Source organism: Chelonia mydas, chromosome 6 (assembly GCF_015237465.2).
Source record: "Chelonia mydas isolate rCheMyd1 chromosome 6, rCheMyd1.pri.v2, whole genome shotgun sequence".
NCBI classification, from domain to species: Eukaryota; Metazoa; Chordata; order Testudines; family Cheloniidae; genus Chelonia; species Chelonia mydas.
In genome coordinates this window covers 36,889,079-36,916,766 of record NC_051246.2, presented here as the reverse complement: position 1 = coordinate 36,916,766, position 27,688 = coordinate 36,889,079, and the positions used below count along the sequence as shown (strand labels likewise).

At 41.4% G+C, this 27,688-nt stretch overlaps 1 protein-coding gene across 3 annotated transcripts in view; it reads left to right on the top strand.

Moving 5' to 3' along the window:
- SBF2 (SET binding factor 2) overlaps window positions 1-27,688 on the top strand; it is a 555,773-nt gene that overhangs the window by 513,846 nt on the left and 14,239 nt on the right. For all 3 annotated transcript variants that reach the window (XM_027819477.3, XM_027819476.3, XM_037899793.2), the window contains 2 exons: window positions 16,899-17,025; window positions 18,449-18,576. In XM_027819477.3, the coding sequence (XP_027675278.2) occupies window positions 16,899-17,025; window positions 18,449-18,576 (255 nt within the window). The remainder of the gene's footprint in view (window positions 1-16,898; window positions 17,026-18,448; window positions 18,577-27,688) is intronic.

The window sequence follows — 27,688 nt, the reverse complement described above, 5'->3', positions numbered from 1 at the left end:
GGACTAGTGTACCCCTTTCAGGAGTCTGATTTGTCTTGTGTACCCCCAAGTTACACCTCACTTAAAAACTACTTGCTTATAAAATCAGACATAAAAAGAAGTGTCACAGCACACTATTACTGGAAAATTGCTTACTTTCTAATTTTCCCCATATAATTATAAAAATCAGTTGTCATATAAATATTGTACTTACATTTCAGTGTATAGTATACAGAACAGTATAAACAAGTCATTGTCTGTATGAAATTTTAGTTTGTACTGACTTCGCGCGTGCTTTTATATAGCCTGTTGCAAAACTAGGCAAATATCTAGATGAGTTGATGTACTTCCTGGAAGACCTCTGCATACTCCCCAGGAGTACGTGTACCCTGGGTTGAGACTCACTGGACGAGATTATCACAGTAGTCCCTTTTGGCTTTGGAATTGTGAATCTACATAAACAAACAAGGAGAAGCAAAGTCCAGCCCATTCTGCAGGGAAGCAATCAAGTTCTGAAACTGATGCATTCAGCATCAAATTATCCTCTCAACAGTGCACCTTTTAGGAGTAATATACTCCCTGGTGGACCGCCTCAGGAGGCATTTTCACAAGGATCACGAGTGAGAACTCTGCTCTTCGGTGGTGCAGTATATTTTACAACAGTGGGGATTCCCATCCTGGGATATCTTTGCAACCCAAGGAAACAAGAAGTGCCCAGCCTACTGTTCTTGAGTTATCCAGGGGCACAATTCAAGCGGGGATGTTTTCCTGGTACAGTGATTGGACCCATTGATTTATGCCTTCTCTCCCATGCCCCTACTACTTTGTGTCCTCAGGAAGATCAAGCAGGACAAGGCAACTGTAATTCTGATAGTATCATGGTGGCCAAGGCAATTGTGGTTCACCACTGACATATGGACGGTCTCTTGCCTATACAAATACTTACAACTGTTTCTAAACCTGCTGTCTCAGAATAGAGGCAGGACCATCCATCCCAACTGTAGATCCCTCCATCTGGTGGCCTGTTTTTTGGATGGACAATGAATTTAGAGAGATCCTGCTCACAAGAGGTCCAATCTTGTGATCTGAACCTGGTGCTAACTGCACTCATGAACCTGCCATTTGAGCCCTTGACCTCCTGCTCCCTGTCTATGAAAGGGGCCTTGCTAATGGCAATCAGCTTTGCTGGAGGAGAAGGGGAGCTCAGGGCCCTTATGGTGGACCCTCCTTACGCAGTGTTTCACAAGGATAAAATATCCTGAGATTGCATCCCAAGTTTCTCACAAAAATGCCTTATGAATTTCACCTGAACAAAATTGTTCACTTGTCTGTCTTCTATTCCAAGTCTCATGATAACAGGGAAGACAGGAAATTCCACTCCCTAGACATACAAAGAGCTCTAGACTTCTACTTACACAGGACAAAGCCCTTTTGGAAGTCTCTGAGATTATTCATCTCCATAATCAAGAGGATAAAGGGGTAAGCAGTCTCTTTTCAAACATTCTCTAAATGGATTTCCAGCTACATCCTCCTATGCTATGTGTTTATGGAGGTGCCGCCTCCTCAGGTGGTCAGGGTTCATTCAGCTAGATCCCAAGCTGCCTCAGTAGTATCCCTACAAGTTATTCTCCTCTTGGAGATCTGCAGAGTACCAACTAGGGCACCATTCACACTTTTACTAAACATTATGCCCTGCTTCAAGTTTCTGCCGAGGATAATTTTCCTGATATCTGCTGGGAGAGCAATACAGTGGTGCATAGACAATCCAGGAAGTTTTTGGAAAGCGTAGGGGACAATTTCCTGGTGCAAGTGCTAGACGAGCCAACTGGGGGGGAGCTTTTCTTGACCTGCTGCTCACAAACAGGGAAGAATTAGTGGGGGAAGCAAAAGTGGACGGGAATCTGGGAGGCAGTGACCATGAGTTGGTTGAGTTCAGGATCCTGACACAGGGAAGAAAGGTAAGCAGCAGGATACGGACCCTGGACTTCAGGAAAGCAGACTTCGACTCCCTCAGGGAACGGATGGGTAGGATCCCCTGGGGTCTAACATGAAGGGGAAAGGAGTCCAGGAGAGCTGGCTGTATTTCAAGGAATCCCTGTTGAGGTTACAGGGACAAACCATCCCGATGAGTCGAAAGAATAGTAAATATGGCAGGCGACCAGCTTGGCTTAACGGTGAAATCCTAGCGGATCTTAAACATAAAAAAGAAGCTTACAAGAAGTGGAAGTTTGGACATATGACCAGGGAAGAGTATAAAAATATTGCTCGGGCATGTAGGAATGAAATCAGGAGGGCCAAATCGCACCTGGAGCTGCAGCTAGCAAGAGATGTCAAGAGTAACAAGAAGGGTTTCTTCAGGTATGTTGGCAACAAGAAGAAAGCCAAGGAAAGTGTGGGCCCCTTACTGAATGAGGGAGGCAACCTAGTGACAGAGGATGTGGAAAAAGCTAATGTGCTCAATACTTTTTTTGCCTCTGTCTTCACTAACAAGGACAGCTCCCAGACTGCTGCGCTGGGCATCACAACATGGGGAGTAGATGGCCAGCCCTCTGGAGAAAGAGGTGGTTAGGGACTATTTAGAAAAGCTGGATGTGCACAAGTCCATGGGGCAGGACGAGTTGCATCCGAGAGTGCTAAAGGAATTGGCAGCTGTGATTGCAGAGCCTTTGGCCATTATCTTTGAAAACTCGTGGCGAATGGGGGAAGTCCCAGATGACTGGAAAAAGGCTAATGTAGTGCCAATCTTTAAAAAAGGGAAGAAAGAGGATCCTGGGAACTACAGGCCAGTCAGCCTCACCTCAGTCCCCGGAAAAATCATGGAGCAGGTCCTCAAAGAATCAATCCTGAAGCACTTACATGAGGGGAAAGTGATCAGGAACAGTCAGCATGGATTCACCAAGGGTAGGTCATGCCTGACTAATCTAATCGCCTTCTATGATGAGATTACTGGTTCTGTGGATGAAGGGAAAGCAGTGGATGTATTGTTTCTTGACTTTAGCAAAGCTTTTGACACGGTCTCCCACAGTATTCTTGTCAGCAAGTTAAAGAAGTATGGGCTGGATGAATGCACTATAAGGTGGGTAGAAAGTTGGCTAGATTGTCGGGCTCAACGGGTAGTGATCAATGGCTCCATGTCTAGTTGGCAGCCGGTGTCAAGTGGAGTGCCCCAGGGGTCGGTCCTGGAGCCGGTTTTGTTCAATATCTTCATAAATGATCTGGAGGATGGTGTGTATTGCACTCTCAGCAAATCTGCGGATGATACTAAACTGGGAGGAGTGGTAGATATGCTGGAGGGCAGGGATAGGATACAGAGGGACCTAGACAAATTGGAGGATTGGGCCAAAAGAAATCTGATGAGGTTCAATAAGGATAAGTGCAGGGTCCTGCACTTAGGACGGAAGAACCCAATGCACAGCTACAGACTAGGGACCGAATGGCTAGGCAGCAGTTCTGCGGAAAAGGACCTAGGGGTGACAGTGGACGAGAAGCTGGATATGAGTCAACAGTGTGCCCTTGTTGCCAAGAAGGCCAATGGCATTTTGGGATGTATAAGTAGCGGCATTGCTAGCAGATCGAGGGACGTGATCGTTCCCCTCTATTCGACACTGGTGAGGCCTCATCTGGAGTACTGTGTCCAGTTTTGGGCCCCACACTACAAGAAGGATGTGGATAAATTGGAGAGAGTCCAGCGAAGGGCAACAAAAATGATTAGGGGTCTGGAACACATGACTTATGAGGAGAGGCTGAGGGAACTGGGATTGTTTAGTCTGCAGAAGAAAAGAATGAGGGGGGATTTGATAGCTGCTTTCAACTACCTGAAAGGGGGTTCCAGAGAGGATGGTTCTAGACTTTTCTCAGTGGTAGAAGAGGACAGGACAAGGAGTAATGGTCTCAAGTTGCAGTGGGGGAGGTTTAGGTTGGATATTAGGAAAAACTTTTTCACCAGGAGGGTGGTGAAACACTGGAATGCGTTACCTAGGGAGGTGGTAGAATCTCCTTCCTTAGAAGTTTTTAAGGTCAGGCTTGACAGAGCTCTGGCTGGGATGATTTAATTGGGGATTGGTCCTGCTTTGAGCAGGGGGTTGGACTAGATGACCTCCTGAGGTCCCTTCCAACCCTGATATTCTATGATTCTATGCTTCCTTTGGTTCAGTGATCCTACAATCAGTGCAGAACACTTCCTCGTGCCCTCCTCCTCAACATGCACTGCTGGGGAGTCATCAACAGTGAATACCCATAGGGACCAGCACTTGAAAAAGAAAAGTTACTTACCTTATAGTAACTGGAGTTCCTTGAGGTATGTGGCCCCTGTGGATACTGCATGACCCACCCTCCTTCCCCTCTGCTCGGTTTCTCACTTGATTCACTGTAGAAAGGAACTGGAGTGGCGGTTGGTTCACACCATCCCTTATACTCTCAGTTCAGAGTACAAGGAGGTGTAGGATGTAGGCATGGACCAACAAACACTGCGATTGAAATATTTTCCATTCTCAGATGCATGGTGCACATCCCCATCAACAATTAATACCCATCGGGACCATGCATCTCAAAGAACTCCAGGTACTATAAGGTAAGTAACCTTCCTTCCCACCAGGAGTGCTTTATTGTGGATGGATTAGAGTGTCAAAGTAAAAAAGTCACGTCTCTGTAGTACAACATTCTCAGCATATTCAAGAAAATGAAGTTTTGTAAACATCGCAAATGCTTCATTAGGGCATCAACCTTATTCCAACCCTGCAAGTCATAAAATACCTTGGAATCTCATTTTGCCCCTTGCTGCATTACCCAGTTTGAGCCTCCACAGGAGGTGTTGTTATATGTCCTATGCATTAGAGTAGGCTTCCCAGTGGCTACTATCTACAATCAGATAAGGTTTTTAAATTTGAAGTTCGGAACCTTCTCAAATGACCCACTATTGTACTTTTAATTCAGACACATACTTCTCCCAACTGTGATAGCATTAATTCCCTATGGAAATCCAAGACATATTCTTCTTTTGGTTAAGCAGTATTTAGGAGCACTAGCAATCTCAGGTCAGAGCAGTCAGGACTCCAGTACTGAGATCTGCTAGATAGTCATTTGTTCACCAAATTCTGCATATTGGTCATCCAATCTTAGCCAGTGCCATTTCCTTTCTTTTGGCAGATGTATTCTCCACACCTTAATGCCCAGAGGAAGATGTATATTACAGGCAAGGCCAGTAACACTTGCTATTATTAACAGAGTGTGTATATTTATTTATGTAATTATAATGTGCCTTTTTTTGGATGTCCATATTTAATGATCCTGTTTCCCACCTTGGAGAGCGACAGCTATGAAAATCCCAATGTAAGGGATCTGTGGACCTTAGCACAAAGAATAGAAAAATTTATCCATGCTTACCTGAAAATGTCCTTTCTTCACGTAATAAGGTCCACAGATCAGTCTCATCCTGCAGAAAACCAGATCATCCAGAACAGAGATGGAAATTGATATCCAAGGATTTAAGTTCGTAATCATTAGATAGACTTTATTATGCTCTGCAGTAGGAGAAATGGATGTTTTTCCTCCAAGTATGTAACACCATCTGTAATTAAAAAAATTAGATTTGAATTATCCTGGCCAGGGAAGTTGTCTCAACTAGAGGGAACTTCATGTTCTCCTGTTGCTAGTGACTGAGAGGTCTGGTTCTGCCCCTAAGCTGCAAGCAGGATGAAGTACCCATTGTAGCACATATGTGGACCTTATTATTCAAAAAAAGGAAATTTTCAGGCAAGCATTGGTAAAGTTTCCTATTCTGCCCATCTTTTCTGAATGCAGTGTTGTTGTAGCATTGTTGACTCAGGATATTAGAGAGACAAGGTGGATGAGGTAGTATCTTCAGCTTCTGGTGGTGAGAGAGACAAGCTTTCAAGCTTACACCAAGCTCTTCTTCAGCTCTAAAGCTGGTCTCTCTCACCAACAGAAGTTGTTCCAATAAAAGATATTACCTCACCCATCTCACCATTTTCTCTCATCTTTTTTGGCCAATTTAAGTTTTTCTATTATACTCTAAACTACATTTCTCTCTGTAAAATCAACTATTTATTTTTTCTGGGATAAGCCATTCAGTTACCAGAATTAATGTTTGTATGGTATCCTTTAAAAAATAAGAGTAAATTATCTATTTGTTTTTGCATTGTCTAGTGAGTATCGTTTAGAAAAAACTTAGCTTTATAACTAATGTGAGGGTATTTTTAAAATACAGTAGCAGCTTCTCATACATGGTACTATGTATTTAAATCTTTACCTATTTTTTGTTTAGTAAGTGATACAAGTTATTAATTTTTTGAACACACACACTTTACACAATAAGCTGTATTTCTTGCCTTTTACCTTAGTGTTTAGTCTGTGCAATAATATTATACATCTCTTAGCCTCCGCTTAGCAAAAGGTTGTAGGCTAAGTATATGATATAGTATCATAACTATGAATAAATTATGTAGGAGTAGTTCATAAAAGTTTCTGAAGATAGTCTTTTAGCCCATTATGATATGTTGTTGACTTAACAAATTCTAACAGTATTGCTACAGTTTTCAAGGGTATGATTTTTGAAAGTCATCCAAATTAATATGTATGCTTACATAGAAATTTGTCATGAAGAATCTGATCCTAAATATTTGTACTATGGTGTTTCTATGAGCAGTGCCCTATGTTAGTTTGTGTGCAACGAGATATATTATTATTATATATTATAATCAGACCAGAATTTGATCCTAAAATTTGATATGTTACAATCTGATATTCAAATATCCCATAAATAAAAGCTGAGGACATTTGGTCTCTCTTTAAATCTCTTTTTTTTTAACCATTCGTTTCAGTTTTAACATCTTGAGTGCAATAAAACTTTAGAGCCAATGTGCATAAATTTGTCAGTTGTTCAATGAAAGTTACATAGAAAACATATGAAACAGTGATTCCTAAATTAGAACTGCATCATCTTTTAAAAAGTCATTGTTTATGCCAGTATCTCCAGGTGTCAGCTAAATTATTGATGCTAAATCATTGTTTCACAATAGAAACATCTGGCAGATAGTCTCATTGCTTCTAAGATGATGGGGTGGGTTAAAATGAAGTCATTACAGGAAGCTCCCCTTATTTTACACTTCAGCTATATCTATTTGGTATTTTGATAAATATAGCTCAACTGTATACTGAACAAATGATGCTCCAGAATTTAAATAAAATTCTCCATCAATTTTAGGGCCCAACCCTGCAAAGAGTTACATATGTGAAATACTTTATTTACATTAGTAGTTACAATGAACTCAGTATGACTACTCCCATGAAGTTACTCAGCTGTTCATGTGTTTGCAACAACAGTCTCTTAGTGATTACTAGTTATTCTATAGGGTATTTCACAATTTTTTTGATTATTTAAATCAAATTAATATTTATTTTTATTGGAATTACAAAACTAAAAGATATTATAAAACTGGAAATCTACAAAAGAATATTCTGAAGAGAACTGAGTAAATTCTAGAACGTCAGGAGTCTTTATTCTAGTCTTTATTTTAGTAACAGTATCAGAAACATCTGCATGTTTACTTAGCCAATTTAGATATTCATTATATATGTATTATCATTTAGGGTGGGATTTACAAAGGAATCTAATGGTGCTAAACACTCAATCCCTGATTTACATTTTTGGGTCGCTTATGTGAAAATTGCATCATTGTTAACCAATTTTACAACCTTTTATACAAGTTTAGGATCTGATCCCTTTCAAATCCATTGACTGCACTGGAGACAAAAGCTGATACATGATAACTAAATATACCTAACCTTTTAATGGGGTTAAGTAACCTGCAATGACTAGTGACATCTTTTTTGTGTTTATTTGTAATCAGTTAAATCATCCCAATTACCTTCTATTACATTTGATTTCCAGGGCGCACAATTCTCTCATTTCTGATTGTCTGAGCTACATTTTATCAAGGACTTTTGACCCCAATAGCTCACCTCTAATTTGAATTTTGCGCATTGTACTGCAGTTGGAGAAATAAATGCTAACAGTGATTACTTAAGCCAGTTCTAGCACCTGTCCCATCTCCAAGTATGCAGAAATCAACTGTTAAAACACACAAAATAATAGCAACTATGTCATTCACCTTTGTTCTCTCATACTGCAAATATTTTAGATTAATAATTGTTTTCCTGCAGAAGTAAATTATATTATAATAATTTCTACAGTTACTTTAGCTCCAGAAGTTTCAGAAAAAGGATCCAGCTGAGAAATTATTTCATTCTCTACACTTACATCCTTGCCAGGATTTGAACAAGTTTATTTTTATTGCCCTTTAAATTTGGTAAACTACTTATTAAGCAGAAATTAGGGTACTGTAAAATTCATGACTAACAGCAAATCTGTTGATCTATAAAAATATCCATCCTTTGTGCAATTCACTGAAAAATTCTTAACATGGAAAAAATGTATGAAACGACATATAGAGTGCATATTTGTAAATATAGCTTTTGTGATCTGTCAGTTTATTATTCCATATGGCATTGCTATCCAGAATTAGTGTATTTGACCACTTTTAAATCTGTGCAGGCCAATAAAAGCATTAAAATCCCACTATAATTCTGCCAATCTTTTTGTTTTTATAAAGAAATCTGAAAAGCTTTTTCCTTTATAAACTTGGTCTTCCACAATTTTATTATGGAGAAAATTACATTTTTGAAAATTATGTCTTATGCATCTGTATTGTTATGAGAGTTTAGCAATCTGCATTATGGAAATAGAGGGGACAGAATAAGCAAGTATGCACAGAACTGGAAGTTCCTAAGGTGGCTTAATATTTTAGATATCTGCCTAGTAGCTGACATTCAAATGACAATTCATTGTATGAAATACTCTATATGTACCTATCTATTTCTATAGGGATTTTTCCAATATTACTCCAATCCATCACTACTATGCATTGGTACCTAATTTCTTTTTGATGGATTCAGATTCAGAAATTTGTTAAACTAACACATCTGACACTATGCTCCCAAATCAACTCCCTCAGAAAAACAATCAAAGACAAACACCATGTCACTTGTGGGTGAACACTTTTCACACAATGTATCTGATCTCTCAGTCCTTGTCCTCAAATGAAACCTGCACAATACCTTCAAAAGACAAGCGTCTGAGCTTAAATTCATAGCTTTGCTGGACACTCAAAATAATGGTCTTAATAAACACACTGGATGTATGGCACATTGCAACAATCTGTAACCCACTAACCTTCCTTTTTTGACCTATGAATGACTGCAGAAGGGTTAACTGACCACTTCACTTTGAATGGTCCCTTAAAACATATGTTAATTACTTATGCTAAACAAGCTGCTCCACCTTGTATTTAGCTGTGACACTCTCAATACCTTCCCCAGACCTGAAGAAGAGCTCTCTGTAGTTCAATAGCATGTCTCTTTCACCCACAGAAGTTGGTCCAGCAAAAGATACTATCTCATCCACCTTGTCACTCAAGATTTTTAGCATTTCTGAAAATCTAAATCTGGACCACATAAAAGCAGATTTGAGTATTTAATGTCAATTGAGCATACTCCTATGATCTTCAGGGGTTTCCAGTTAGTTTGATATATTGTAACTGTAGTGATTAATGACAAACATGTTTCTTCCTTGAGGTGGGTAAAAGAAGGGAGATAGCTGAACAAAGAGCAGAAAGAAAAGTTGAGAGGGAAAATGAAAAAGAAAGGAAGGAAATGAGAAATAAAAGCAAGAATATTGGGAATATTGCAAGAATAAAATAAGTATGGAGGCGTTAGTGTTATGATAGACAAAGCCCCATGAGATTGATATTTCAAGTGATCCATTTAATTGGTAGCTCTGCTTGTGTTCTTAAAATAGTGTATTTATTTTCATTGCCCCATCTTAAGATTTACGTACGGTTTTCTTAATTTTGAAAATGAAATTAAAAGGTGGCAAATTAAAAACGGATAAAAGGAAATTGCCACATGAAGTTGTTCAGGCCAAGTTCTTAGCAAATGCTAAAAGGGGTTAGACACTGAAATGGATTACAAGTATATCCAGAGTTGTTATAATTAATGCTAACAAATTTTGGAAGGGGTATTAAAGCTCATGCTTAAGGGCTTAAGCCAGTCTATAAATATTACTGATCAGAATGAGACTTTTTGTGAGGGGCAGATTATCCCACGTCAGTCTACTGAGGAATTTTTGCACCTTCCTCTTAAGCATCTGGCACTGTTAGACAGGATACTGAACTAGATGCACCTTTAAACTGATCCACGATGGCAAATCTTCTGTTCCTAATTGAGATTCTATATTAAATTCATTAATTTAAATATATAGAATTATACATATGTCATGGCAAGACAACTTTCTAACATGTTTCTTTCTTAATGTAATTGTAACATTGGGGGGGGTTTTCTCACTTTGAATCATCAGTCTACATTTTGGAAAACAGAAGTGGTATGTAGAATAGCAAGCAACCAAAATGCATCTGCTCTAGTAATGTGTATTAAGGCCATGTCTACGCTTACTGGTAGATCGGCACTGCTGTGATTGATGCAGTGGTGTCAATTTAGCGGGTCTGGTGAAGACCCACTAAGTCAAGGGCAGAGTGCTTTCCTGTCAACTCTGGTACTCTGAGAAGAGTAAGGTAAGTCAGCGGGAGAGTGTCTCCCGTCAACACAGCATGATGTAGACACTGTGGTAAGCCGACCTAAGCTACGCTGACTTCAGTTACGTTATTCATGTAACTGAAGTAGTATAACTTAGGTTGACTTACCACAGTAGCGTAGACAAGGCCTAAGGCAAAGTACCTGCCAGCGTGCTCTCTGTGTATTTCTACTAGGATAATACTCAAAATTGGTGGGGTCTGAATAAAAGTAAGCAGCCAACTTTGAAAAGAAATTATGTTTTTATGCTTCCTTTCCAAAAAAGTGCATCCTCTGGATATTATGTGTGACAAAGATATCCCATATCCAGTGTGAAATAATGACTAATAGAGAGAGTTTATCCCAGAGAGAGCAGCATAATCATGAATCAGATTTGTCCAATGTTTTTTTATATATATAGGCTGTCAAGCGATTAAAAAAAGTAATCGCAATTGCGTGACTAAAAAGATTAATTGCGCGTTTAAAAAGATTAATTGTGCAATTAATCATGCTGTTAAACAGTAATAGAATACCATTTATTTAAATATTGTGGATGTTTTCTACATTTTCAAATATATTTATTTCAATTACAACACATAACACAAAGTGTACAGTGCTCACTTTATATTTATTTTTATTACAAATATTTGCTATAAAAAACAAAAAAAATAGTATTTTTCATTTCACCCCATACAAGTACGTAGTGCAATCTCTTTAGCATGAAAGTTGAATTTACAAATGTAGAATTATGTACCAAAAAACTGCATTCAAAAATAAAACAATGTAAAACTTTAGAGCCCACAAGTCCGCTCAATCCTACTTCTTGTTCAGTCAATCATTCAGACAAACAAGTTTGTTGACATTTACAGGCGATAATGCTGCCTGCTTCTTGCTTACAGTGTCACCTGAAAGTGAGAACAGGTGTTCACATGGCACTGTTGTAGCCGGCGTTGCAAAATATTTATGTGCCAGATACGCTAAAGATTCATATGTCCCTTCATGCTTCAGCCATAATTCCAGAGAACATGCGTCCATGCCGATGATTGTGTGACGGGTTGGACCTTCCCCGTCCGGGATGCCACCTGATGTACTGGGGTTTCACTGAGCCTCTGCTGCTCCACCAGCCCGGATCTCCCTGTTTTGCTGAATTAGGCTCTCCGGCCTCTTGCAGCACACACACACAGGTAGTGCCACACCCAGCTGCAGACACAGACTGAAGTCAGCTCTGTGTGAAAGGACTCACCCAGCACTCACGTGCACACCTCTTTTGGGGGATAAACCCTAAATAATACTGTCTTTTGTAGTATAGAAAGATCTGCACAGTGCAAGCTCATAAAAATTCGGCCTCTCCCTCAAAGTGGAGAAAGAGATGCACAGCTTCTTGCCCCCCACCCACCCCAGGATATGAATTGCACAAACTGAGTTATGTTATAAACAAGAAATAAGTTTATTAACTACAAAAGGTAAATTTTAAGTGATTATAAGGGATAGCAAACAGATCAAAAAAGATTACCTTAGTAAATAAACAAAAAACGCTAACTGAGCTTAACACACTAGATAGGTAAGATATAAATTAGCAAATTCTCACCCTGAGTGATAAACAAGGTGGCAGATTCTTAAGGCACAAGTTGCCTTTGCTTTTCCAGGTTTTCATACACAAGCTAAAAATCCTTCTAGCCTGGGACCATCACTTCCCACAGTTCAGTCTTTGTTTCCTCCTCAGGTGTTTCCAGGTGTGTTGTTGTAGGGAGAGTGAGGTCCCCTCATAATGTCATTTCCCCCCTTTTATATCTTCTCCCCACCTTCTGGAAAGCTCTTTTGCTGTGACCTGAGTCAAACAGTTCACACTGTGTAGTGCTATCTCTGAAAGGTTTCTGTTGTATACAGTTCCTGGGGTAATCCTTGTGCTTGTGTTCATTTCCTCAATAAGCCATTAACATTGTTTGGCCTTTTTACGGACGTACCTGAAAGGCTGCTTGTGGGTGTTTACAACCTCAGGACATGTTTCAGCAGCACATCACATACATAGCCAAACTTCATAACTTCACACACGACAATAGCACATACAATCCACATACAATAGCACGTACAATCTGTCTAGCAAATCAAGACTTTTAGAATGACACCTCACAAGGCATACTTTGTATAAGACATATCCTAATTACATGACAGTGGTGTATATTGAGGTGTCAAGGTATAACAGACGGGTTCTGCTCGATAACGATCCAAAGCAATGCAGGCTGACGCATGTTTACTTTCATCATCTGAGTCAGATGCCACCAGCAGAAGGCTGATTTTCTTTTCTGGTAGTTCGGGTTCTGTAGTTTCCACATCGGAGTGTTGCTCTTTTAAGACTTCTGAAAACATGCTCCATACCTTATCCCTCTCAGATTTTGGAAGGCACTTCAGATTCTTAAACCTTGGATCAAGTGCTGTAGCTATCTTTAGAAATCTCCCATTGGTACCTTCTTTGTGTTTTCTCAAATCTGCATTGAAAGTGTTCTTAAAACGAACAGCATGTGCTGGGCCATCATCCGAGACTGCTATAACATGAAATATATGGCAAAAAGCAGGTAAAACTGAGCAGGAGACATACTATTCTCCCGCCAAGGAGTTCAGTCACAAATTTAATTAACACATTTTTTAACGAGCATCATCAACATGGAAGCATGAAGGGGCATACGAATGTTTAGCATATCTGGCACGTCCTTGCAATGTCAGCTACAAAAGTGCCATGCGAAAGCCTGTTCTCACTTTCAAGTGACATTGTAAATAAGACGCCGGCACCATTATCTCCCGTAAATGTAAACAAACTTGTTTCTCTTAGTGATTGGCTGAACAAGAACTAGGACTGAGTGGACTTGTAGGCTCTAAAGTTTTACATTGTTTTGTTTTTGAGTGCAGTTATGTAACCAAAAATATCTCTATTTGTAAGTTGCACTTTCACAATAAAGAGATTGCATAACAGTATTGTATGAGTTGAACTTAAAAATACTATTTCTTTTGTTTATCATTTTTACAGTGCAAATATAATATAAAGTGAGCACTGTACACTTTGTATTCTGTGTTGTAACTGAAATCAATATATTTGAAAATGTAGAAAAAATCCAAAAATATTTAATAAATTTCAATTGATATTCTATTGTTTAACCGTGCGATTAAAACTGCGATTAATCGCAATTAATTTTTTTGAGTTAATTGCATGTTAACTGCGATTAATTGACAGCCCTAATATATGTGTTTACCAATATATGTGTTTACTAATATGTGTTTACCAATAGATTTATATCCAGTTACACTACTTTTGAGAGTCCTGTTGGCTCTAATAAGCAGACCATTCCCTGTAGATTAATACTAGATGAATAATCTTGTTTTCAGATGGTTATGCATTCTAAACTCCAAGTCTCCAGGACAATATTAGGAAATTATCTGGTTCCAGAATACAAAGTTTTAAAACAGTTAATATTTTAGTAGAAATTTTTGAGAGTCAAAATTCCTTTTCTAGACTGTAGTTCCCCAACAACCAGAGCGCCTCATCTTGAGAGGTGCTGAGCACAGAAATTCCCATTGCGTAGCTTGAGCTATTCACTGCCAGATTATAAGGAAACATGCAGAGGCAAATGAGATTTTTCTTTTTTTCATTTGAAAATATCACTGGTATTAAGGGTACAGTGAGTCTCCACTATCATTCAAGAAGCTGGAGTTTGATTCCTGATACCATCTTTCACTCCTATCTGCTGGGCATCAGGTTTCTATAGGAAATGCATTCAACTTCTGAATGTGAGCATCTGATGTCACTGAACAGCAATTCTTTTAGGTGACATTTCAGAGGGAGTATCATCCAGTCATCAGCCAGAAATGAAGAAGATAAAAGTAAAGGAAAATCTGGAGACACTGTAGACTTTGGCACGTACAAGTTAAAGAGACTCTTTCCAGACTGATGGACCCCAAATTTGGAGTTTCAATTTTTTTTTTCTATTTTGTCTATTTGAAAAGCCCATATAATTCTTTGTAAATTGTTAGCATATTAGCATTCTTAGGCAATTCTAAATAACAAACTATATGTGATAGAGAAGAAAACATAATTAAAGAAAATCTCCTGTTCAAGATTCATGGTGATCATAAACGTATAGGATGAAAAGGGGATTATTTTCAAAATTATGAAACATACTTTGACAGTGTTCTTGTAACTTTCAGTACCTTGAAGACTTATTCATTTACCTCATCCAACTTGTCTCTTAAGTTAATATCTCCTATTGGACTTACTTCTGTTGGTGAAAGAGACAAGCTTTCAAGCTACACAGGCTCTTCTTCAGGTCCGCTGAACTTTCGTTACTTACTTAGCTATCATTCCAATATAAAGCAATGTCACATTTATCCAAGTTAACTTTGGCCTAACATGAGTATAGCTGGATGTGGGATACTAGATGCTCATTGCAGATGAACGAAATTCGATGCTAGGGGCAAATTTACCAAACTTTGCAGTTACTTTGGAAAATGGAGACTAAGCCTAATATGAAATCGCTTTTATGAAAGTGGTGTCTGTTAAAGCAGCCAAAAATAGCTATAGTGTTTATGCAGAAAAACTGCTGTGCTTTTAAATTGAAAATTAGGATCATACTATCTAAACTCTAGTACAGGGGTCGGCAACCTATGGCACGCATGCCGATTTTTAATGGCACACTGCTGCCTGCCGGGTCCCAGCCACCAGCCCTGCTCAGCCTGCTGCTGAACCCAGGCCGGGACCCCGGCAGGCAGCAGCGTGCCATTAAAAATCCTGCCCGCCCCGGCCCGCTCTTCTCCGCCCCGCCCCCCCGGCAGGATGAAGAAGCTTGGTCCTGCTGGCTGCTGCTGCAGGGCAGGCAAGCTCCCCTCTCCCCCCGCCTCTTCCCCCAGCGTGCTGCGTTCCTGCCCCTCCTCTCTGCCGCCAATCGGCTGATGGCCCTTGCGAGGGAGGGGGAGAAGCGGAGCTGCAGCGCGCTTGCTGCTCCGGGGAGGAGGCGGAGAAGAGGTGGAGATGGGGTCTTGGGGAAGGGGGGTGGAATCAGTGCATATCCCCTCCAGCCCCCTGCCATGAGCTGCTCTGGGCAGGGGGCTGGGAGCACCCCCACGACTCCAGCCCACACCCCCAGCCCTCTGCCCTGACCCTTACATCCCCTCACACACACACACCCCAGCCCCCTGCCCTGATCCCTGCACCCCCCACACACCCCAGCCCTCTGCCCTGACCCCTGCACAACCCCAGCCCTGACTCCAGTACTCCCCACACATACGCATCCCCCCCATACCCCATGTCCTGAGTCTTGCACCCCCCACCCTGAGCACCAAACAGGAGCTCCTGCTCCCTCCCACATTCCCACCTGCACCCCTCGCACCAAATGGGAGCTGCCCAGGTAAGCACTCCACACCCAAACCTCCTGCCCCAACCCTGAGCCCCCTCCCTCATTCTAGCTCCTGGCCAGACCCTGCACCCCAACCCCCAGCCTGCTCCTTCACCCCCAGCCCTGTGCTCAGTGCACTCCCATCCTCAGCTCAGTGCAGAGAGAGAGGAAGAGAATGGGCTCGAACGAGGGAGAAGGTAGGTACCCACTCTACGTGGGCAGGGCTGGGATCCCAGACCAGCAGCGGACTGAGCGGCGCTGGCAGCCGCCAGCGGACTGAACCCCAGACTGGCAGCAGGTTGAGTGGCAGTGGGCTGAGCCACTTGCCAGCCAGGGTCCCGGCCGCAGGCCCTGCTCAGCCCGCTGCCGGCCTAGGTGAACGGAACCCCAGGCTGGCAGCAGGCTGAACGCGCCAGCGACGTAAGATCAGCATTTTAATTTAATTTTAAATGAAGCTTCTTAAACATTTTGAAAACCTTGTTTACTTTACAGACGACAATAGTTTAGTTGTATAATATATAGACTTATAGAGAGAGACCTTCTAAAAAACGTTAAAATGTATAAGTGGCACGCGAAACCTTAAATTAAAGTGAATAAATGAAGACTCGGCACACCACTTCTGAAAGGTTGCCGACCCCTGCTCTAGTATTTTGATGGAGCAAATGTTCCATGGTTTACCTCAGCTACAAAATGTCTTAAATGAAAATACCAGAAAAAGAACCTGCATAAATGGATCCATAAGGAGTGTAGGTAAGACAATAGCCTGTAAGTACATATTTGTTATCAGCATTCACAGGATTATTACTTTTTCATTATATTTTACCTTACTGTGCTTTAAACATTCTTGTTTTACTGTAGTCAATGTCTTTTTTCCCTTCTGTATATATTTTGTAGATTCACAACCAGTATCCAACCGAGTTTGAATTCAATCAGTATTTCCTGAAGTTCTTAGCTTTCCACTACGTATCAAATAGATTTAAAACATTTCTTCTGGATTCAGACTATGAAAGACTAGAACATGGTATGTGTAGAAGAATGTGGTTGATGCTCATTGATTTTTTTTCATTTTATTATTTTACACTTTTGCTTTTAATTAATATTTAGTTCATAGGAGTCTTTCCATTGTGAGATGGTGCTAATGATTACATTGCAACAAACTAGAAACATAGAAAAACTTACCATATGCCATGTAAGTGCCTGGGGTGTACTGTAATTAATTCTATGTACAGAGTCATTGGCAGTTATATTTGGTGAATGAATAATTCCTGAACCATGCTAAAAGGGAAAGAATAAAAGGGTAAGAGAAATTGAAAGAATAGTTATAATTGCCAGACCCTTGCTTCACTTTCCAATCCACTCACTTAATACAATTTCTACTTCCATCTGCCTGCTCTCTAAAGAACTTTTGTTTTTTATTGGGGTTTTTTTTTTTAAATTACAGAAAAGAGGTCCTGGGATTCATGAGATTGTATGGCATTTCCATAAAGGAGAGCCTTTTTCCCCTTCCTCATGAACTCCTGTGTTTTTCTTTTACTTTCTTCCTCTATCTCTTGCAGGCTAACTTGCTTCTTCTAAGGCCCCACCTCCCTTCTGCATTCTCAGCCCTACCTCTGTCAGATTGATCACTCAGTCACGTCCACCTTTCTCAGGCTTGTCTCTGACCATATGCAAGAAGCAAAGCGGGTAGTGTAAACTCTGAAATTAACAGTTTTCACAGAGAAATCATGTTTTTCATGGCAAGCAGTCAATTTAATGCATTCTGTAAAATCCCAAACAACCATGAAACTAATCCAGGCACTGAGCAACCATTCTATTTCTGCACAAAATACTGATTTGTATGTTTTTTAAACTAATGTCATTTTATCATAGTTATGAGACTCCCAACAGTGTGGTGATGCTTTCAAATATCATCACACCAAGAAGGAAATAGTGACCTCAGTGAAGTCAATGACAAAACTACCCTTGACTTCAGTGGAGCCTGGATTTCACCTCAAGTCTCTGCTCTCGGACTTGTACTTCCCAGTCCACATTTCAGATGGTGATATTGCACAATAGCAGAACAATGTGTCATAAGTTATTGAATGATTACAACATTTTTAATGTGTATATATAGTACACTGAATTGCCGCTTAAGTGCAAAAACAAAAAGTAAATTTTGAACAAACCTCATTAACAACACCTCAAGTACTGCAGTAGGCTTCAGAATAAGAATGCAAATGTTGCATTTTATTTTCATATCAAGTTGGTGTTCAGGCAGCAAGAAAGGCATTTACCCTGCACCACATAAAAATCTTTACTGTTACTTTCATCAATTCAGACCTCTTAAGTATTAGGCATTTTTGCAACGTTTTCATTTCAAGATAAATGTCATAAAACCAAATCCGTCTGCTTTACGTTTGTTACATGTAACTATAAATCCTTCTTTTACCTTTTTTTTCCTATAGGGACATTGTTTGAAGATAAAGGAGACAGACATGCCAAAAAGGGAATCTGTATTTGGGAATGTATTGAAAAAATGCACAAAAGGAGCCCAATTTTCTTCAATTACCTATATGCACCTGTTGAAACAGAGGTATGATATAGAAACTTTTATGTTGTTTGTTATTCTGAATGATTCTCTAAGTAATTTGCCACTTGTTGAATTGGTCTAGACTAGTTTCAGACATTTATTATGCTAAGTAACCCTGTTTAAGAAATGTTAAGAAATATTAATACATCATTGGAATTTCTCACTAGTTTATATCACTAGTCATGCAAATTATTTAAGACTCATATTGGTTAACTGTAAAGGGGCAAGTCTTAGAACATTTACTCATCCACATGTGTCCCACTGACATAAAGAAGACTACTTAGGTGCATGACATAAGATTAATTATGTGAATAATGATTGCAGGAGCAATCTTAACATTTGCACAAGACCATAAAAAGTAAATCTAAATAAAAATTATGAGGAAACAAGTTAAAAGTAAATATAAATTCCATTGGTAGTGAGACACATTTCATAAGGTCCTGATACATTGCATGACATGTCATATCGTTGCCTGATAGGATCATATATTGATCACATTTAGCTGTATCTTGAATAATTTTATAGTGTCAATATTTATCACTATGACCCATATCCCTTCTAGTTGGAATTATTTTCTAAGTATAAAGTACAGTGTCATGAACAATACTTGTCAATTTTAAATTAAAACATTCAGTAAAATATTAAAGGTATGCCTGGCAACACACAGATTAATAATATTGATGCATTGCTTTCCATATGTAATGTTATTTATAAAGTAGTTTAATCTTGATCAACAAAACATGTATAAATATTTCAATTGGGGAACCATATCTGTTTCATTTTCCATACATGTGTTCTATTGTTATAAAATTAGCACCTCTGATCAGTTAGTATTAATAAAGGGAGATTTTCCCCTGTTCAGCTAATTGAATCGTAGTCATGATGCAGAACCTGGATTGCGAGTTCCTTTAAAATAGGAGAAATGGGAGAGGTTATGAGGGTTCCAACTGAGACATGAAGGAATTGTACATACACACCGGGTGCCTCCATTTTATTATCTTGTTAGCTGAAAAGATGGACAGATAAGAATGGCTCGTTCTTCTCCATGTATATTCCACTGTTGATGTGCATGTGTCCCATGCACTCAAGTTCAGATTCTTTTGGCCAGCAGAATTCACTGGAGCTGCACCTGTGCCCCGAGTATCCTTCTGTCTCCCAGCTGAGGACGTAAAGGGCAAGGTGTGACCCTAACTGTCCCTCAAATCCTTAACTAGTAAAAAATGCAGGTGTTAAAAGATTCCATGGTAGCAGGAAGGGCAGATCATGGAATACATATGGACAACACATCTCAAAGAACTGTAGTTATTGTAAGGTAAGTAACAATTTATTCTATGAGTGCTTGTTCCTTCTCACCACCTGTGGCTACAAGCTGGAATTTGCAGTATCGGAGCATCTCACACATTGTGCAATCTACCCACTGTATTGTAAACAGATAACTACTTCACAATTTGTTAGCTGGTAAAACCGCAGAGGATAAGGGGAGAAAAGAGCACCAAGCCCACAAAGGAAAATGATCCAGGTCTCCTTTATCAGATCCTTCCTTGAGAAACCAGAAATCCCCTCAAATTTTCTTGGAAAAAGGTAGCTCGAGGCCCAGTGAGGGTTCCTTGGCACCCATCACTGTGCATCAAGACCAGGTTCCTCAGTACTTCAAAAAATTACCCGTTACCAGCCCTTTGTCCCTGAGTGCTCCAGTGCCAATAGCCCCAGTACCAACATTGTCCATACACTTACCCATGGCTCCAGCATACTCAGTTCCAAAATCCTACCCAGCCTTAAGGGACCTTATGGTCTCCTCATTATTGGACTCACCATTATTATCAGCATAGAAGGTACTTCCTCTGCAACCAGCTGCTACCCCCATTCTGGTACTGTGCACATCAGCAGTACAAATCAGAGTGCAGTCTGGTGATGCTCCCAGCATTCCATCTGAGACTGTTGCAACCCTGCAAAAGAAGCACTTCTTCTCTTTCCCAGGCTCTGAGACTAGCAGGGGGCATTACCAGTTCAGTCCCTGGGGTCTAGATATTCAGATCCATATGCTTCAGAGAGGGAGTCTAGGACTCATTATTATTGTTTCAGACTTAGAACTCTAAGAGGGATGCAACCTAGTCCAGGGATAGATAACCTTCTCCCCCACCTCACAAAGGGCTACAGCCAACCATGACTACAGAGCTGCTGACTGGACAGAGTGGTCAGGGCTCTGATGGGGACTTGCTGGCAGAGGACCCACCCCATACAAACGCCTATCTCATTGTTGTATCTGGATGAGGCTATGGTAGCCACATCTACCTCACTCCCAGACAACTTCAAAGCATTTCAAAACACAGAGTCAGCAAAAATTTACACCTCAAGACAGATACAAGAAATTCAATTTTTTTGGCTGCAAATATTATTCATCATCAAGGCTACAAATGAGAGGTACAAGTTACAATTGAGGATCTTCCATTTGAAGTATACAAACTTTTTAATGTAAAGATTAATGAGGCTTGTATGCTCTGTGAAAGGACTCTCAAGTGACACTGCAGTTCCTAAGAGTCTGTACTCATGCACCAAAGAGAAAGTTCTTTAATCCTCAACCACATCAAAGGCAGCCAATACTGTCCTCATTATCAACAGCCTGAACCACCCAGGAAGCAACAGAAATGTAAGAAGAGGAAATCATGTGCCTCACTTACCATCTTCTCACTAGCCCTGCCCATCATCAAAGCAGCAGATTTGGCTCTTTGGTCGCGGGCAGTGTACAGTTTTTCTTGGATTTCCCGCTTATATCCCCTCCATTTGTTTTATTTTTGTGGGGTCTGGAACATCATTACAGACTGTTGGGTCATGCAAATCATAGAGGTGGACTACTCAATCCAATTCCAGACACTCCCCACCCACCATCTATTTTCCCCATCACTTTTCAGAGACCAATCTCATGACAGCATGCTACATCTGGAGGTGCAGTCACTTCTGAGGATAAGTCGACTCTGGTGCAGGAGATGTAATTTTGAGCTCAAGTATGTATGCCCGTGCTAGCTCTTATGAAGGCAGCATTCCAAAAATAGTAGCGTAGCCATGATTGCACAGGCAGCAGGACAAGCCAACCAATCCAAGTACCTGCTTAGAGTTTCAGACAGGATTGTACTCAGGGTGGCTAGCCCATCACACTGCTCATGCAGCCACAGCTACACTGCTATTTTAGTGTGCCAGCTTGGCACAGTTACCATAGATATATCTGCCTTAGCTGGCCATTAGCTGGTCAGCAAGTTAAAGAAGTATGGGCTGGATGAATGCACTATAAGGTGGGTAGAAAGTTGGCTAGATTGTCGGGTTCAATGGGTAGTGATCAATGGCTCCATGTCTAGTTGGCAGCCGGTGTCAAGTGGAATGCCCCAGGGGTCGGTCCTGGGGCCGGTTTTGTTCAATATCTTCATAAATGATCTGGAGGATGGTGTGGATTGCACTCTCAGCAAATTTGCGGATGATACTAAACTGGGAGGAGTGGTAGATACGCTGGAGGGCAGGGATAGGATACAGAGGGACCTAGACAAATTGGAGGATTGGGCCAAAAGAAACCTGATGCTGTTCAATAAGGATAAGTGCAGGGTCCTGCACTTAGGACGGAAGAACCCAATGCACAGCTACAGACTAGGGACCGAATGGCTAGGCAGCAGTTCTGCGGAAAAGGACCTAGGGGTTACAGTGGACGAGAAGCTGGATATGAGTCAGCAGTGTGCCCTTGTTGCCAAGAAGGCCAATGGCATTTTGGGATGTATAAGTAGGGGCATAGCGAGCAGATCGAGGGACGTGATCGTTCCCCTCTATTCGACATTGGTGAGGCCTCATCTGGAGTAGTGTGTCCAGTTTTGGGCCCCACACTACAAGAAGGACGTGGATAAATTGGAGAGAGTCCAGCGAAGGGCAACAAAAATGATTAGGGATCTGGAACACATGACTTATGAGGAGAGGCTGAGGGAACTGGGATTGTTTAGTCTGCAGAAGAGAAGAATGAGGGGGGATTTGATAGCTGCTTTCAACTACCTGAGAGGTGGTTCCAGAGAGGATGGTTCTAGACTATTCTCAGTGGTAGAAGAGGACAGGACAAGGAGTAATGGTCTCAAGTTGCAGTGGGGGAGGTTTAGGTTGGATATTAGGAAAAACTTTTTCACTAGGAGGGTGGTGAAACACTGGAATGCGTTACCTAGGGAGGTCGTAGAATCTCCTTCCTTGGAAGTTTTTAAGGTCAGGCTTGACAAAGCCTTGGCTGGGATGATTTAATTGGGGATTGGTCCTGCTTTGAGCAGGGGGTTGGACTAGATGACCTCCTGAGGTCCCTTCCAACCCTGATATTCTATGATTCTATGATTATGCCTTCAGCTCCAGTGTAAACACACCCCAAATCTCAGAACAGTGGAAATAGTGTGTCCAGAATACAGAGGGTAATGGGGTTTATTCCCATTACTTTCTAATTCTCAAGAAGAAGAGTGGCTGGCACCTTATTCTGGACTTGAGACAATTGAACACCTTCATTCACAAGCTCAAGTTCAGGATGGTAACCCTGGCCTCGATCATTTCCATCCTACATCACCTTCCATCCACCTGACTGGTATTCAGCTCTCAATCTCCAGGATGCTTATTTTCATATAGTAATTCATCCTACCCACAGAAAATATCTAAGGTTTCAGATAAGCAATTCCCACTACCAACACAGGGTCCTATCGTTCAGTCTATGGAGCACGGCAGCGGCATAGGTGCTGACTCCATCAGTGCTTCAGGGCTGCACCCACCGACAGCTCGCTCCTACCTCCTCCCCCTCAGCACTTCCCGCCCACCGGCAACCTCGCCAATCAACTCCTCCTCCTCCCTCCCAGTGCCTCCCACCCACTGCGATCAGCTATTCCACAGCGTACAGAAGGTGCTTGGGGGGGAGGAGCGGGGACAGGGCACACTCAGGAGACGAGGCAGAACTGGGCAGGAAGAGGCAGAACTGGGCAGGAAGAGGCGAGGCGAGGGCAAGATGGGGTTGGGGGTTTGGGTGAAGGGGTGGAGTGAGGGCAGGGCCTGGAGTGGAGCAGGGGTTGAGCACCCCCGGGGCAAGGAGGAAGCCACCACCTGTGGCCAGCTATATTCACAAAGGCCCAGATTTTTAAAAGTATTTAGGCATTGGTCTGCTCAGCATTCCAATGCCTAAGTGACTCAGGAGCCTAAATTTCATTGAACATCAATGAAACTTAGGGTCTTAAGTGCCTAAATGAAACTTTTTTTGAAAATGAAACTTAGGTTTCTAAGTCAGGCAGATATTGCAATGCCTAAATACCTTTAGAAATCTGGGCCAACATTCCTAGTAGTAGTGACAGCTTATCTCAGGAAAAAGAGTCTGGGTTCATCCATACTTTGAGGGCTTGCTCATTTGCAGGAAGTCTCAAGAACAGATGACTGACTCCATACAGCAAACTCTCCAACTTTTTGCCTCTTTAGGACTAAAAGTAAACAAAGAGATGTCCAGAAAGAAAAGGAGTACTAGTGGCACCTTAGAGACTAACCAATTTATTTGAGCATAAGCTTTCGTGAGCTACAGCTCACTTCATCGGATGCATTCAGTGGAAAATACAGTGACGAGATTTATATACACACGGAACATGAAAAAATGGGTGTTATCATATACACTCTAAGGAGAGTGATCACTTAAGATGAGCTATTACCAGCAGGAGGGGGAGGGGAGAAAACCTTTTGTAGTGATAATCAAGGTGGGCCATTTCCAGCAGTTAACAGGAACGTCCGAGAAGCAGTGGGGGGTGGGGGAAATAAACATGGAGAAATAGTTTTACTTTGTGTAATGACACATCCACTCCCAGTCTCTATTCAAGCCTAAGTTAACTGTATCCAGTTTGCAAATTAATTCCAATTCATTAGTCTCTCGTTGAAGTCTGTTTTTGAAGTCTTTTTGTTCTAATATTGCAACCTTTAGGTCTGAAATCGAGTGACCAGAGAGATTGAAGTGTTCTCTAACTGGTTTATGAATATTATAATTCTTGACATCTGATTTGTGTCCATTTATTCTTTTACATAGAGACTGTCCGGTTTGACCAATGTACATGGCAGAGGGGCATTGCTGGCAAATGATGGCATATATCACATTGGTAGATGTGCAGGTGAACGAGCCTCTGATAGAGTGGCTGATGTGATTAGGCCCTATGATGGTGTCCCCTGAATAGATATGTGGACACAGTTGGCAACGGGCTTTGTTGCAAGGATAGGTTCCTGGGTTAGTGTTTTTGGTGTGTGGTTGCTGGTGAGGCTGTCTGTAGGCAAGGACTGGCCTGTCTCCCAAGGTTAGTGAGAGTGATGGGTCGTCCTTCAGGATAGGTTGTAGATCCTTGATGATGCGTTGGAGAGATTTTAGTAGGGGGCTGAAGGTGATGGCTAGTGGCGTTCTGTTATTATCTTTGTTGGGCCTGTCCTGTAGTAGGTGACTTCTGGGTACTCTTCTGGCTCTGTCAATTTGTTTCTTCACTTCAGCAGGTGGGTATTGTAGTTGTAAGAATGCTTGATAGAGATCTTGTAGGTGTTTGTCTCTGTCTGAGGGGTTGGAGCAAATGCGGAACAATGGGAACAATACCCACCTGATGAAGTGAAGAAACAAATAACAGAACGCCACTAGCCATCACCTTCAGCCCCCAACTAAAGCTCACAAAAGCTTATGCTCAAATAAATTGGTTAGTCTCTAAGGTGCCACTAGTACTCCTTTTCTTTCTGCAAATACAGACTAATACAGCTGCTACTCTGAAAAGAGATGTCCGTATTAGTTCCTGTTCAAAGGATAGCATTTATAGGGGCAGTTGTGGACTCCACAACAGCAATGACCTATCTGCCCCAAGAAAGATTCCAAGCCATAGACAATCTGGCCAACCACCTGCTAGCTCAACACGAGATATCTGTAAAAATTTGTCTGACTCCTAGGGCACATGGCCTCCTGCACATATCTAACTCAGCATGCCTATATTGCAGGTAAGGATGGTTAAAGTTGGTATATCAACCCAACAAACATCACTTGAATATGAGAATGCAGGTCCTGCCAGGACTCCTGCAATAGGTCCCTCTCCGTCATTGCCATCAAATACTCTGGTGACAGATATCTCCTCTGGTGGGAAAGGAAGCCCATTTAGACAACTTTCAACCTATGGACTCCTCAAAAAACCCAGCTTCACATAAACATTTGAGAACTAAGGTTTGTTTAGCACGCACAGTTTTCCTCTCTGTTCTGAAGTGTCTAACAATTCAGATCATGGCAGATGAAGCCATACCAATGTATTACATAACAAACCAGGGGAGCAAGATCCACCCCTCTATGGGCAAGTCTACACTACAGTGCTACATTGGCGTAGCTGCACCAAGGTCACTGCACCGCTGTAGTGCGTCTGGTGAAGACGCATTATGCTGATGGGAGAGAGCTCTCCTGTCGAGATAATTACTCCACCTTGTCGAGAAGTGGAACCTATGTTGGTGGGAGAGCGACTCCTGCTGATACAGCACCTGTGTGGACAACATGAAACTTGCATCAGTCGGGGAGGGTGGGCGGTCTCTTTTTCACACCTCTGAGCGATGTAAGTTAGATCAACTTAAGCAGTAATGTAGACTTGCTCTATGTCAAGAAACAGCAAATCCATGGAATTACAAGATTACTCCAATAGCTTTACACTTACCAGGGTTGCAAAATATGCTGATGGATCACCTCAGCAGACAGTTGCCAGTGATCATGAGTGGTCAGTAAAGGATACTGTTATCCAAGACATATCTATCAGGTAGGGTCATCCAACCATAGACCTCTTTGCCACCAATGAAAGAAAAAGTGCCACAAGTTCTTGTCCAAAGAGGGGCAAAGTCAGAGATATCTGTCCAATGCATTCCTGGTCCTCTGGTTCTCAGGCCTCATATATGTTTATCCTCCAATTCCATTGATCCCAAGACTTCTCAGGAACTTCAGGCAAGACTTAGCTAGGATGATCATCATAACAACACGAGCATGGCAAAGGCAGTCCCAGTTCTCAGACCTAACGAATCTCTTCATTCAACTTCCAAGTCAGTTGCCTCTGCACCCAAATGTGGTATGCCAAAGCTGAGGACAGATTCTCCATCCAGATCCCTCTTTCTTGCACCTCATGGCATGAATGCTGGCTGGTTAACATAAGTAGAGCAAACCTGTTCAACTGAGATACAAAATAATCTTATCCGCAGTAGAAAGGACTCTGTGAGGCTTACCTGCTCAGTCAAGGAAAGAGATTCACTGTCTGGGCTCAACAATACCAGTTGTCTCCACTGAACACCCAGGTACCTTACATATTGGATTACCTTCTGCCCTTAAAGAGCGCTGAACTATCTCTGATCTCCCTGAGGATCCATTTAGCAACCATCTCAGCAGTCCACCCTCCAACATAGACATTTGACATTTTCACACCCTACAGTAGCTAGATTCCTGAATGGCCTTATGCAGGTATATCCCTTTTTAAGTTGCAATAATATTTGCTAGAAGGGTAGGGGAGCTATCAGCTCTCATGTCCAGACCTTCATACACAGTTTTTCATAAAAATTGAGTCCCCTTGAGACCTAAACCAAAATTCTTGCTGAGGGTAGTCTGTGACTTTTATTTCAACCAAATCATACATCTGCCCATTTATGGAAAGGGAAGACTCAGCTTCACACCCTAGATGTATGCAGAGCATTGTCCTTCTACATGACTAGGACTAAGCCATTTACGGTATCCCCCAGATTATTTGTAGTTTATGACGACAGGTCAGGCAGTTTCAATGCAGAGAAATTTCTAAATATATTGTGCTATGAAATAGCCAACTTAGACCCACTCCACAAGAGCTCAAGTCATGCAGCATAACTCACAGTAGAAGCATCAATATCTGATGTCCATTTCAGCTAGCTAAACAAGGATTGTCAGACAGCCCTCTAGATGTCCATTTCAGGAGGGTTGTCTGACAATCATTGTTTAGATAAGACTCCTAGCATCCACCTCCTGTGATCTAGGTCACTGCTTGCTAGTCACCAACAGTAGAATATATATGTGGACAAGCACTCAAAGAAGAAGAAATGGTTGTTTATCTTACAGTAACTGTGGTTCTTT